At 43.6% G+C, this 13,858-nt stretch overlaps 1 protein-coding gene across 1 annotated transcript; it reads right to left on the reverse strand.

The window, feature by feature from the left end:
* Positions 1 to 106: 106 nt before the first annotated feature.
* Positions 107 to 13,801, reverse strand: sash3 (SAM and SH3 domain containing 3). The gene is made up of 8 exons (XM_084332479.1): positions 13,677 to 13,801; positions 8,560 to 8,655; positions 5,980 to 6,111; positions 5,512 to 5,653; positions 4,773 to 4,930; positions 3,648 to 3,860; positions 3,007 to 3,151; positions 107 to 1,129 (listed from the first exon to the last, which is right to left on the reverse strand). Exons 1-8 carry the CDS (start codon positions 13,731 to 13,733, stop codon positions 840 to 842), a joined length of 1,233 nt encoding a protein of 410 aa, XP_084188605.1. The 5' UTR covers positions 13,734 to 13,801; the 3' UTR covers positions 107 to 839.
* Positions 13,802 to 13,858: the final 57 nt, after the last annotated feature.

The following is a 13,858-nucleotide window of genomic DNA, read 5'->3' on the forward strand; positions in this document are numbered from 1 at the left end:
TAGCCTGCACTTGTTGTCTTTGAAGAGTTTGAGTTGTTATATATGGGGAACTTTTGTTTTGACGTCTGTGATGTTATCAAGATGGAATTTGTATGGAACGTTTTTTATTTGAATTCTATTTACAGAAAAGTCCAACATTTGAACAACTTCGGGGACGCAAAAGGAACAGAAATCAAACAGTATTGTATTTCAAAACAGAACACAGTGTAAAAAGTCACAAGGCAGAGCCAGACTCGGATGTGCTGACGATCAAGGCGTTTCTATTTACAAATGGCCTCACTCCCTCAAAGTCAAAGACGCATAAACATTTGTCCAAAAAACAACACATTTTACATTCAGTAGTTCAAGGAGAATATAGAGCATACTTTTTTTTTTTTTTTTGCAAATGGTCAGGGGACACAATGAAAAGGCAAAAATGCAGGAACATATACAGTAGGAAATCAAACCATGTACATTAACATTTTCAAACCTCTATAAGAAGTGGTAGAAAATACCTCAACAGTTCATACAAAAAAAAAACATAATATTAAATGTACTCAGATGAGAAATTAAGAGGAACTGGGCTCAGGTCCTAATTCCAGCCATAATAAAGCTACGTTGATGATAAATGCCTGCTGCACTGTCAGAGTGGAAACCATAGGAATCATAATGGGAAAATGCCTGCTTATTTCTGCTTCCTTGCATTAAGTAAGGAGTCTGTTAAGAAAACCTGTATAGATGCCTTGTCATTAAGCTTCCAGCATGTCTAGTCTCATAATTAGGCCCCAGAGCTCCCTGTTTAAGAGGATCATTATCCACCAGCTAAAGTCCTGAGGAGTCCATAGTTTCCTCCTCAGTTCTCACGAGTCTTCATCCACAGTCAGGTCCTGCAGGAGCTCCTGAACATCACTCAGCTGTTCCTCCTCCTGGTTCTTCTGCTCCTCGGACGCCAGGTTCTGTTCAGCTGACGTCTGGCCCGGGGACTCTCCCTCGGCCTCGCGTACGTTCTCCAGGTTCTCCGAGCTCTCGAAGCATCCCGAGTCCCTGGGCTCCTTGGCTTTCTCCTCGGAACTTTCCTCATCTTCCTCCCCCTCCTCCTCCTCCTCCTCCTCTTCCTCTTCCTCCTCCTCTGGGTCTGATTCGTCTTCAGCTAAATATGATGAACATGAATGTGATAAAAACCACAACATCCCTATTATAGACACATTATGTGACTTTCTCTACTAATATTCAGTCACTTTGACCCTGAGACACATTTGTATACACTGTTGGATTATTACTGTAGACACGTTGATCACATGTTGCCAAACTATGAGCAAATTGCTTTAAAAGTTACACATGTTAATAGCTGGAATACGGTCATTGTACGATATAATAGATGGAATAGAAGATATATATATATAATGCATACATACATACTGTGAAATGTCCAAATACTTAATTAACATATAGAAGGCATATTTCAATAGGCCCTGTTCAGTTAAACCACTGTAACTCATATTATAGTGGGGCAGTTAAGTATCATGCAGATTTGTGTTAAAAGCAGCACATCTGGCACAGAGATAACTTTGCAGGGTTGGAAAATTATTCAGATATGGAGGTGTTGTGTGTTCTAGAAGCCAGATCTTGAGGAATCCATAGATACCAGTGATTTCATCTCATATCAGAATCTTTTTCTATAATGAAAAAGCTACCTCTGTGTGAAACGCAGTGCTTTTATCACAAAGTGATACATGATTTGTCACTATATGGCAGCGAAATTGTCCCACTATAGTGCGGCTTAGTGTGATTAAAAGCCTCAGAGATATTCTGGTAAGCATCCTGTGTTTCTTCAGAATGCACAGGACGAGACTAATCCCTCTCCAAAGACAGTATTCTACTGAAACCTGCCCACTAGATCCTATATGAAGCACCATGCCAGCCATGAGTGGCAGGCAGTGTAGATGTAATCAGGGCCATCTCTAGTACAATTAGGATTGGGGGAAGCATGTTAGTGCAGCTAACCCTGAGGCTAATGGGCAATCCACTCAGACCTAGTGCTATTGGACAGGTGCTTAAATCACAGCTAATGATATCTGGAGGGAGGAAGAGCTCACGTATCAAAGGCTTTCTGAGGGCAAAATAGGATTAATTCCTACAGGCCAATGAACATAACTGCAACCGGTGAGTGGAATGTTATACAACCGAGACATATAAAGATTTATCTTATTAGCCAACGTGCTAAAGCAGAAAACAAGCTAATAAGACCAAAGTGTTTATAGTGTAGGCATATTATGAGTCGTCTATAATATAGGCATATTATGAGTCTATAATATAGGCATATTATGAGTCGTCTATAATATAGGCATATTATGAGTCTATAATATAGGCATATTATGAGTCTATAATATAGGCATATTATAAGTATATAATATAGGCATATTATGAGTATAATATAGGCATATTATGAGTCTATAATATAGGCATATTATAAGTATATAATATAGGCATATTATGAGTCTATAATATAGGCATATTATGAGTCTATAATATAGGCATATTATGAGTATAATATAGGCATATTATGAGTATAATATAGGCATATTATAAGTATATAATATAGGCATATTATAAGTATATAATATAGGCATATTATGAGTATAATATAGGCATATTATGAGTCTATAATATAGGCATATTATGAGTCTATACACACAAGGAGAAACACCACTGGAACCCTATACCATTGATCATATTCACACAGTGGCCATTTTGCTCTTATGTCATGCTCCCAACCTGAGTATGACACAAGAGCAAAATGGCCACGTCGAGTCAATAACCATTACGAATGAGCCACACAATTACTCAGAGCTTTACTTGAATGGGAAGTAGTGATGATTCATACATATTCAGGACAATTTCTTATGCTTTGACTGGAAACCCTAGACCAAAAAGTGAATTGACTGTCTTGAGAACAGGACCATTATGATAGCTTGTGGGCAGTATCATATCCTGCAAATCGTGTGTAGTAGATGAATGTGACCTTACAGTCTCTCAGCAGCTCAGCGGTGTTCAGAATCTTAGCGCGCTGTTCTTGGTTGGTGATGTTGAGTTCGTTGAGGTGGGACTCTTTCAGTCCTGCAAAGTCCTCCAGGGTCTGAAAGCCATGCATTGATAGAAGAGAACTCAGCTCCTGGGATGGAGAAGAAGATTACATTAAGCACAAATACTATCCACAGCGTTTGATATGACAATTACATACAGTAACTTCCATGATTATCAGAAGGACTCCGATTACTTTCAATCTGACTGTGTTGTAAATTACTATTAATATCTGCCACAGCCAACATTTGTAATCAAGTGGATTTGAACCTGGGACCATATGATCCACAGGCGGCCGCACTAACCAGCTGAGCTAAAGAGTCAGACCCATTAGCAGGTTCTGGTTGACTGCGACCGACTTGTTAGTAGTTTACAGTAATAGCTGTGTCAACCTGCTACAATAACAGCAGTGGTGTGGTCCCCTGTAGCTGTAGAGTGGGTTGATCATGGCACAAACACTACCAGCGTTGAGGGTTAAATTCCCACCAAAAATGGTAATCATCTAAGATCATGGCACCGTTAGGCTTTGGATCAAAGGATCCTCACGACACACAGTGTCGTCGGAATGGAGTTGGTCTATGGCTTACAGTCAGGCCGACGCCCTCCAGCACCTCCTCCAGGGTTCTGGGTCTGTCTTTGGCTCTGCGCCTCCTGCTACAGCACTGTTTCCTCCGGACTGGCCGGCTCTCGTCAGGCAGAATGTTGACGTAGATGAACTTGAAGGAGCCCATCTTGTTGTTGAGCTTCCCCGTCCAGGTGCCCACCGGGGGCTTCTCGATGATCTGGATGATGTCACCTTTCTGGAAGAGAGGCGATGCAACTTAACTCTGGCCGGTGTTACCAACTCCAACTCTCTAGTCGACGAAGAGTCATGAAGGCAGGTGATGTCACCCCTTTGTTCACGTGAAGTCAGTGCATCCCATCTTGTTAAAGGAACGCGCCAGCATGATGGAGAAATGCAATTACCGTCTTCTCCAGAGTCAGACAAGAAGATGGATACCGATTATAGCCGTTGGCCAAAAAGCTATAGCTAGTGGTCCGTATCCGCTTCCATTGGTTTGTGCTAATTAAGCTAGGCTAGCTTGCAGCCGGGTAGCTTTCTACTGAACGCACAGAGAAGAAACTGGTATTTTTCTTCTTCTTCTGACTCTGGAGAAGACAGTAAGTGCATTTCCCATAATGTTGGTATGTTCCTTTAACAATAGATTTTATAGGTTAGAAGGAAAACAGCTATCTATCTGTCCATCGTGACCATGATTAAACATGAATAATTTGCCAACTGACTAAACTGCATTGTTCTAGTCTCAGTGATTTTCTTTTCTCATTCTATAGTATTGTGTAATCTGCCCTGACTATTATACTTCAGTCAACAGCTCTAATATAATAGTATCACTACAGAATCTTCGGTTATATGTTTGTTTGTTTTATTTGAATCCCCATTAGCTTTTGCATAGGAGCAGCCATTCTTCCTCGGGTCCAATAACTTACATTGTGACAACACAAAAATAATACATTCACACTCGACACCATACATTGACAAAAGACATTAACCTTCAGCAATCAAGCTATTATTCTGTTCTGCCATGAATAACATGTACAGTAAAACTACAGTCCGCTAACAAGTTCCCCAGGCTGGACTTGACAAGATGGAAGACTTGTACGTACTGTAGGGCTAAAGCGAAGACACCGTGGTCTTTGTCCAGGGGACTTACTTGGAGCTTTAGTGACTCCACATCGTAGGGGCTAGGAATGAAGTCGGTGTGGACCAGGGCGCGGCCACAGAAGGGTCCGGTGTAAGACAGCCCGACCTCCTCCAGTCTCATGCTGTCTCTCTGGCTATAGCCGCTGTCCAGGCTCTGTCTGTCACCACCTGAGACACACAGAGAGGAAACAGTCACATCATACCCACAGACATTTATCTCACAGTCGTCTATATTTAGGGTCAGCATATTTACTTTATTGTACCGTGGAAAAACCTGTCATCCTCAGACACGGACAAAGGCCAGAGGGACAAAAATGTTCCGTCTGTCATTGACTATCATGGGAATAAAACAGGTATTCCGTGTATAATCCTCTCCATCGAGTGCATTCCCATTCCCAACAAGTAAAATTAACTCTGTTGCCTACTCAATTTATACCTTCCTTGTGCTTTCACTGTCTACAACTGCCCTACATTGTAATCCTAATAATAATAATAATAATAATAATCTTAACTACCCATATAGTCTACCCATATAACTCTGTATGATAGCATGTACAACAGTGCTGTATAAATCGCATACATTATATATTTATATTGACTGCATATATATATACATATCCATATCTGTCTGAATATACATATACTCCTCCTACAGTATATACCTACTTATACACAGCATTATGATGTTTATCTAAGATAGTGTACTAGCACCCTTGAGCATTCTGGGATATGGTTTTAGTGTGACTCACAGCCAGACAGCTGCCTGGGAACAGGGCTGGGAACGGTGTCCTCTGACCCTGTGGAGCAGACGGAGGTCCTCTGTCCCGCAGTCAGCTCTGGATGCCAGTCGCTCCCGCTGTCAGGGGACAAGCACTCCTCGCCACTCTCCCCCTGGGTGTATGGAGGACAGCGCCGGGTTCACTTCAATGTCTCAATGTCACACTGAGGACAATCGAGACCCACCCTAGTGTGCCTTTGTTTGTACTCTGTGATGACTAAGTGTGTCCACTAGGTGGAGGCATTCTCAACCGTATGCAGGAAGTAGTCAAAGGTTATTTTTACAGTGATGTTTTATCTTTGGTATAGTACTGTATAAGAACAATGGTCTTGGAATCTTTGTAATGATTCATGCATTTCTATGCTGGAGAATGTGACATGTAATGTAGTTAAATATTAGGCCTGCGCTACTGTATTGTATGTGTTGCTAACAGGCTTACCCCCTCCTCAGCCAGGGCCTTCTGGACCCTTTTGGATGTTTTGCGGGTCATGGTGCGTGAGAGGACGTTGCGCCATTTCTTGCCCAGTTTACTTCCACTCTTCACAGCTTCATCCACAGGGACACATTCCACCTGGAACCAGAGTGTTGCTCATCAGCCATTTTAGTTTGGTCTTTACTTTCCAAGAGGAAGTCACCTTATATATATACGAATTGAAGATAATTTTGTCATTTAATTTCAGGTTACTACAACAGGAAGGGTACAACTCTTTCAGCTGAGTAACACTGTTCAACAAACAGTGCTGAAACTTGGGTGCTGCAGTGTTGAGTGCATAGTTGTAAAGACATTAGTATAGTAGGAATAGTGCATGATAGAGGACAGTAAGAAGGTTAGTTCTTTATTTTTCATTTCATTAATTGATTGATATTGATCCCCTTTGGGTAAATTCGGGCGTCATAGCAGCATGGGGGAGGGGGGAGGGGAGGTACAGGTATGGGCAGGTTAATAGTGGAAGACGTATAGGCAATACAATTATAGTAAAGATAAAAAATAAGCAGTGTAAACAATATAAATAACTCTGAATATAGGAATATGAGCAAGTAAACAGTGTAATCAAAGGTGCAGATGAGGGTCTGTATGCCAGTTATAGCCAGTTATTATCAGTTAGCCAGTTATTATCAGTTATATATGTTACAATAAATATGGGCGATAAAACACTTCTGAATATATACTATGAGTAAGTAAAGTAAACAGTACACACAGGTGCCGAATACATAAGGTACCCTAACTGGTACCCTACGTCATACGTTAGGTTAAGTGGTAGGAGTCAGACACACTTAGTGATCAGACAATCCTTCTCGAGTTCTGCTGCCGTTAGTTCTTCGGCTGGTGAGAGATGGTGATACCAATACGTGGAATGTAACATGATACCAGTTGTTAATGCTGATGTCAGGAAGTGTATGTGTGTTTCATCAGCCTCCTCCGCCTCCACTAGTGTCACCACCACCACAGTGGGAGGAAGTCATAGTTCAGTGGAACTAGCACTGCAAAACAACCCTCAGCACAAAACAGACAAGCTTTCCAAACCGACAGATCCATTAGACGTATCATTTGTGGAGAGACAGTAACGTGCACACACACACAATCTGATTTCAGACACACAGACACACAGATACACAGATACACACACACACACACACACACACACACACACACACACACACACACACACACACACACACACACACACACACACACACACACACACACACACACACACACACACACACACACACACACACACACACACACACAATGTTGGTGAGTGTGTGCCCATGGCATCCATGTCCAAAGCTGCAGACACAAAGAGAAAGCAGAAATCCCTTTATTACATCTGGATCATCGCTACAGCGTAGCTTCCCGAAAATTGAAAATAAAAAGAGCAAATACCACATTTACATAATATTGTGAAATAAAAAATTTAAGAACTCAAACTTCCCAACATAATTTTGTATATTATAAGTGGAAGTTGGAGGACAAATGAGCACAAAACAGAAGAGGGGAAGTCAGAGAGAAAGAAAGATGAAGTTGAACTTTGCGTTTAACCCTACCACACTACAAAGGGTTAACCCTTTCACTACCACACTACAGACGGTTAACCATCTGCAGTGTGGTAGTGAAAGTCAAGTCATTTATTTATAAAGCACGTTTAAAAAGAGCCGACCAAAGTGCTGTACAGTCAAAGAATAAAAATTCATAATACAAAAAGAAAGGGTTAACCTGCTATAGTGTGGTAATGAAAGGGTTAAACCTCACGGTAATTAACGCTGTCAAAAAGGACATAAAGACTCGACGGAATGTCCTCTGAGCCAGCCAAGCGGAGAAACTCTGTCTCTCACAGACAGGACGGCTCAGTCTCAAAACCTATATTTTCCTAATGACCCCATAAAAAAAAATATATATGGCTTATAGTCCAGTCCACCGCCATCTTTATTGAACACGTTATCTTACATCGGCACCATCCTTATGGACTGCGTCTTGAGCAAGATGCTCAGATATCAATCTCGTTTACAGCCTCAGTGTGTGTGTGTGTGTGTGTGTGTGTGTGTGTGTGTGTGTGTGTGTGTGTGTGTGTGTGTGTGTGTGTGTGTGTGTGTGTGTGTGTGTGTGTGTGTGTGTGTGTGTGTGTGTGTGTGTGTGTGTGACCGAGCAGGTAACTGTGTGTGTGTGTGTGTGTGTGTGTGTGTGTGTGTGTGTGTGTGTGAGTGAGTGAGTGAGTGAGTGAGTGAGTGAGTGAGTGAGTGAGTGAGTGAGTGAGTGAGTGAGTGAGTGTGTGTGTGTGTGTGTGTGTGTGTGTGTGTGTGTGTGTGTGTGTGTGTGTGTGTGCGAGAGCAGGTAACTGTGTGTGTGTGTGTGTGTGTGTGTGTGTGTGTGTGTGTGTGTGTGTGTGTGTGTGTGTGTGAGCAAGTAGGTGAGTGAGGGAGCGAGTGAGTGAATGGGCGAGCGAGTAAGTGGGTGAATGCCTGTGTGAATGTGTTGCACGACAATCATTAATTTTTTTTTTATCCAAATCCAATTTACCGTCTCATCCAAGTTGAACTCTTTATTTGTCGCAACAGGAGAACTGGGTTTGTGCTTCATGAAATCCTTGAAGCTGCTGGATCTCTGCAGGCTGAGCTGTAGACACAAATGTGAATTGCATTGATTTCAAACCATGCAATCAACCAACCATTCAAATCATACAGTTATAATACAACAAGAAGCAAAGGGCTACTATACAGTAGATCAACTCCACAAACAAGTATTGTCACAAGACACACACAACACTGTAAGGAATCTTACCAACAAGTATTTTAAGCTTATATTGAGTATTCAAATCTTATTTTCAGAAAACAATAATAAAAATCTAAAACATCTACCAAGAGGGTGACAGAAGTTTAAATGGTTTCCAATCCAACTGAACTTGTTGGAAAGGGATTTCTGGAGTGACAAAGTGACAAAATCTACAAAAACTAGGCAGGATCTGCTTCAAGAAGATTTAGCTTATTTTGAAAGAAATACTTAAAATCTGATAAAATAAATAAATAAATAATTTTACCCCATTGGCAGATTTTTATTTCCCACTTGTTTGAGAAAAAAAAGGAAACTCAATGCTTTAAATTACTTCTTTGGATGGAGATTTGTTTTTTGTTTTGCAGTGAATATTCTATATTCAAAACAGTCCAGAGAAACACGTCAGTCTGTTGTTTGATGGTTCAGTGGAACTCAGCCTTCAGCAAAGCTAGCTAGGCTAGCTGCTGCTACACGTCCTCTATGCACCTCTCTTTTAGAGACGGCTAGCTGCTGCTACAGGTCCTCTATGTACCTCTCTTTTAGAGACGGCTAGCTGCTGCTACAGGTCCTCTACGTACCTCTCTTTTAGAGACGGCTAGCTGCTGCTACAGGTCCTCTATGTACCTCTCTTTTAGAGACGGCTAGCTGCTGCTACAGGTCCTCTATGTACCTCTCTTTTAGAGACGGCTATCTGCTGCTACACGTCCTCTACGTACCTCTCTTTTAGAGACGGCTATCTGCTGCTACAGGTCCTCTATGTACCTCTCTTTTAGAGACGGCTAGTTGCTGCTACAGGTCCTCTACGTACCTCTCTTTTAGAGACGGCTAGCTGCTGCTACACGTCCTCTATGTACCTCTCTTTTAGAGACGGCTAGCTGCTGCTACACATCCTCTACGTACCTCTCTTTTAGAGACGGCTAGCTGCTGCTACAGGTCCTCTATGTACCTCTCTTTTAGAGACGGCTAGCTGCTGCTACAGGTCCTCTATGTACCTCTCTTTTAGAGACGGCTAGCTGCTGCTACACATCCTCTACGTACCTCTCTTTTAGAGACGGCTAGCTGCTGCTACACGTCCTCTATGTACCTCTCTTTTAGAGACGGCTAGCTGCTGCTACACATCCTCTACGTACCTCTCTTTTAGAGACGGCTAGCTGCTGCTACACGTCCTCTATGTACCTCTCTTTTAGAGACGGCTAGCTGCTGCTACAGGTCCTCTATGTACCTCTCTTTTAGAGACGGCTAGCTGCTGCTACAGGTCCTCTATGCACCTCTCTTTTAGAGACGGCTAGCTGCTGCTACAGGTCCTCTACGTACCTCTCTTTTAGAGACGGCTAGCTGCTGCTACAGGTCCTCTACGTACCTCTCTTTTAGAGACGGCTAGCTGCTGCTACAGGTCCTCTATGTACCTCTCTTTTAGAGACGGCTAGCTGCTGCTACAGGTCCTCTATGTACCTCTCTTTTAGAGACGGCTAGCTGCTGCTACAGGTCCTCTATGTACCTCTCTTTTAGAGACGGCTAGCTGCTGCTACAGGTCCTCTACGTACCTCTCTTTTAGAGACGGCTAGCTGCTGCTACAGGTCCTCTATGTACCTCTCTTTTAGAGACGGCTAGCTGCTGCTACACGTCCTCTATGTACCTCTCTTTTAGAGACGGCTAGCTGCTGCTACAGGTCCTCTACGTACCTCTCTTTTAGAGACGGCTAGCTGCTGCTACACGTCCTCTATGTACCTCTCTTTTAGAGACGGCTAGCTGCTGCTACAGGTCCTCTATGTACCTCTCTTTTAGAGACGGCTAGCTGCTGCTACAGGTCCTCTATGTACCTCTCTTTTAGAGACGGCTAGCTGCTGCTACACGTCCACTACGTACCTCTCTTTTAGAGACGGCTAGCTGCTGCTACACGTCCTCTACGTACCTCTCTTTTAGAGACGGCTAGCTGCTGCTACACATCCTCTATGTACCTCTCTTTTAGAGACGGCTAGCTGCTGCTACACGTCCACTACGTACCTCTCTTTTAGAGACGGCTAGCTGCTGCTACAGGTCCACTACGTACCTCTCTTTTAGAGACGGCTAGCTGCTGCTACACGTCCTCTATGTACCTCTCTTTTAGAGACGGCTAGCTGCTGCTACACGTCCTCTACGTACCTCTCTTTTAGAGACGGCTAGCTGCTGCTACAGGTCCTCTACGTACCTCTCTTTTAGAGACAGCTAGCTGCTGCTACAGGTCCTCTATGTACCTCTCTTTTAGAGACGGCTAGCTGCTGCTACACGTCCTCTATGTACCTCTCTTTTAGAGACGGCTAGCTGCTGCTACACGTCCTCTATGTACCTCTCTTTTAGAGACGGATAGCTGCTGCTACACGTCCTCTACGTACCTCTCTTTTAGAGACGGCTAGCTGCTGCTACACATCCTCTACGTACCTCTCTTTTAGAGACGGCTAGCTGCTGCTACAGGTCCTCTATGTACCTCTCTTTTAGAGACGGCTAGCTGCTGCTACACGTCCTCTATGTATCTCTCTTTTAGAGACGGCTAGCTGCTGCTACAGGTCCTCTACGCACCTCTCTTTTAGAGACGGCTAGCTGCTGCTACAGGTCCTCTATGTACCTCTCTTTTAGAGACGGATAGCTGCTGCTACAGGTCCTCTACGTACCTCTCTTTTAGAGACGGCTAGCTGCTGCTACACGTCCTCTACGTACCTCTCTTTTAGAGACGGCTAGCTGCTGCTACAGGTCCTCTACGTACCTCTCTTTTAGAGACGGCTAGCTGGTGCTACAGGTCCTCTATGTACCTCTCTTTTAGAGACGGCTAGCTGCTGCTACACGTCCTCTACGTACCTCTCTTTTAGAGACGGATAGCTGCTGCTACAGGTCCTCTACGTACCTCTCTTTTAGAGACGGCTAGCTGCTGCTACACATCCTCTATGTACCTCTCTTTTAGAGACGGCTAGCTGCTGCTACAGGTCCTCTACGTACCTCTCTTTCTAGACAAATGAATACATGTAGGAGAACATCGTGCTAGCCGATTTGAGCTGTGTTGTTCAGAATACACAAGGACAAAGATGGCCTCTACAGGAGAGAACCTATTGCCACGCAGGTGTGCAGAAAGGTGTTGTTTTTCCCCCTCTGGATTTAAAACCTGAGATGGAATCAGAGATGTGGATAGGAATACAAGGTACTTTATTGTAATTATTCACCAGCTTCCCTGGCAGTTTCCATGGATCTGAATGTAATTTGTAGATGTGATTTCCACGCCAATAGGGGTTACAACACGTCACCTTATCTCAGCCCATCCTTCTTGATTCTTGTGAGAACCGACAGGAAGTGGGCACAGCTTGGGCAACTGTTGGCGGCTAATCGTTGCAGACATCCAGTCGGCCTATGTGGCTTGTGGTCGGTGTCTGAGGGGTATAACCACCAACACAGCCCAGGGAACAATGGGTCTCATTCTCCAAGGGCTTTCTCTTAGGGCCATTTGAGACCTTTTCGGGCAAGACATGAATATAGACAATATATTATAATATAATATTAATTATATTATGTTTTATTGGGACGGTTGGTGAATCCCAAAATCGTCCCGAAAAGGTCTCAAATGGCCCTAAGAGAAAGCCCTTTTTGTCGTAAGTCCTTGGTGAACGAGACCCAATGACTTTTAATATGTGGCGTCGTGCTGGAGGGGGATTATTGTTCTGCTACTGCTGTCATGCCTAAAGCCCACTAATCCTCCGATCCATCAAATCATCCGCCTATTGTCATTAGATAGACCATTGGCCTGTCCAATTATCCGTCTATGGTCATTATCATAGACCACAATAATGATAATGATGATGATGATGATGATGATGATGATGATGATAATGATGATGATGATGATGATGATAAATGGTGCATTTATATAACGCTTTTATCCAAAGCACTATACAATTTTTGTTCCTCACATTCACCCATTCGCTCACACATTCACACACTGATGGCGGAGGCGACCATGCAAGGTGCCAACCTGCTCAGCGGGAGTTAGGGGTTAAGTGTCTTGCTCAAGGACACTTCGACACGCTGCCCGGGAGGAGCGATAATCAAACCGGGAACCTTCTGATTCCCAGATGATAACTCTACCTCCTGAGCCACTGTCGCCCCACAATAATGATGATGATGATGATGATGATGATGATGATGAGGGAGAACCATGGTTGAGTTGTGAGGTGATGAAGCCGTGGATTAGACAGCGGAAGAAGAGATGCAGATGAGAGACCAGTGTGAAATGTAGGAGGACAGGCGTGACTCCAGCAGGCAGAGACACAGGAGCAAAGCCAAGGAGCCGTGAGGCCTATTCTGAGTCAGACGGCCTCTGTAGCGATGACTCCCTCCACCAGATTAGAGGAACTTGAGTTTTTATTTTTTTTGTGCCTGTTTTAAAAACGAAGCTTCTCTTTTTTGGGTGGTGCCGGAGTTGAACCACATACAGAGAAAGAACGACATGTTTTTATCTCCTATCACCTTAGCCACCGTAATCTCACTGTGCTCCAAGTTTCATTATCTCTCTCTCTCTCTCTCTCTCTCTATATTTTCTGTGTCACCGCAGAGGTTTGCAGTACACTAGCAGCACATCCTGTGAGAGAACATGCAGGTCGTGGTTGGTCTCCTTGCAAGCGTCAGAGCTTGAGTGGTTCAGCACAATAATGTACATGACGGTGTTGAACAGCGCTCTTCCCAACAGTGTGTTACATAGTACATCATCAAGACACACACACCTGTAATCTATCCTGTATGAGCCTAGCTCCCCTTCACACTAAACCCTCCAATACTACAACAACAACAACAACAACAACAACAACAACAACAACAACAACAACAACCCCCCGCCCCCCACTCACCTTTTTTTTCTGCCCCGGTTCCTTCTCTGAGGCGTTGGAGGATTTTCGCCTCAACATCTTGCCCCTGAGCAGCACCGAGATCTCTGGGGTCCAACAGCGAGGAGAAGGGCACTGACACAAGTGACACTCAGACAACACAGAGGAACATAGAAATGACTTCCTTCACAGCAGTGTTTAGAGAC

Source organism: Notolepis coatsorum (genome assembly GCF_963971535.1).
Source record: "Notolepis coatsorum genome assembly, chromosome: 16".
In the NCBI taxonomy this organism is placed as follows: domain Eukaryota; kingdom Metazoa; phylum Chordata; class Actinopteri; order Aulopiformes; family Paralepididae; genus Notolepis; species Notolepis coatsorum.

Excerpts from the sequence above, each read along its gene's own strand:
- sash3 (XM_084332479.1), bottom strand. The coding sequence starts at position 13,733 with ATGTTGAGGCGAAAATCCTCCAACGCCTCAGAGAAGGAACCGGGGCAG. Across the intron at positions 6,112-8,559 it reads AGTTCAACTTGGATGAGACG|GTGGAATGTGTCCCTGTGGA; the intron begins GTAAATTGGATT and ends CTCTGGTTCCAG. Across the intron at positions 5,654-5,979 it reads AGGCCCTGGCTGAGGAGGGG|GGGGAGAGTGGCGAGGAGTG; the intron begins GTAAGCCTGTTA and ends CCATACACCCAG.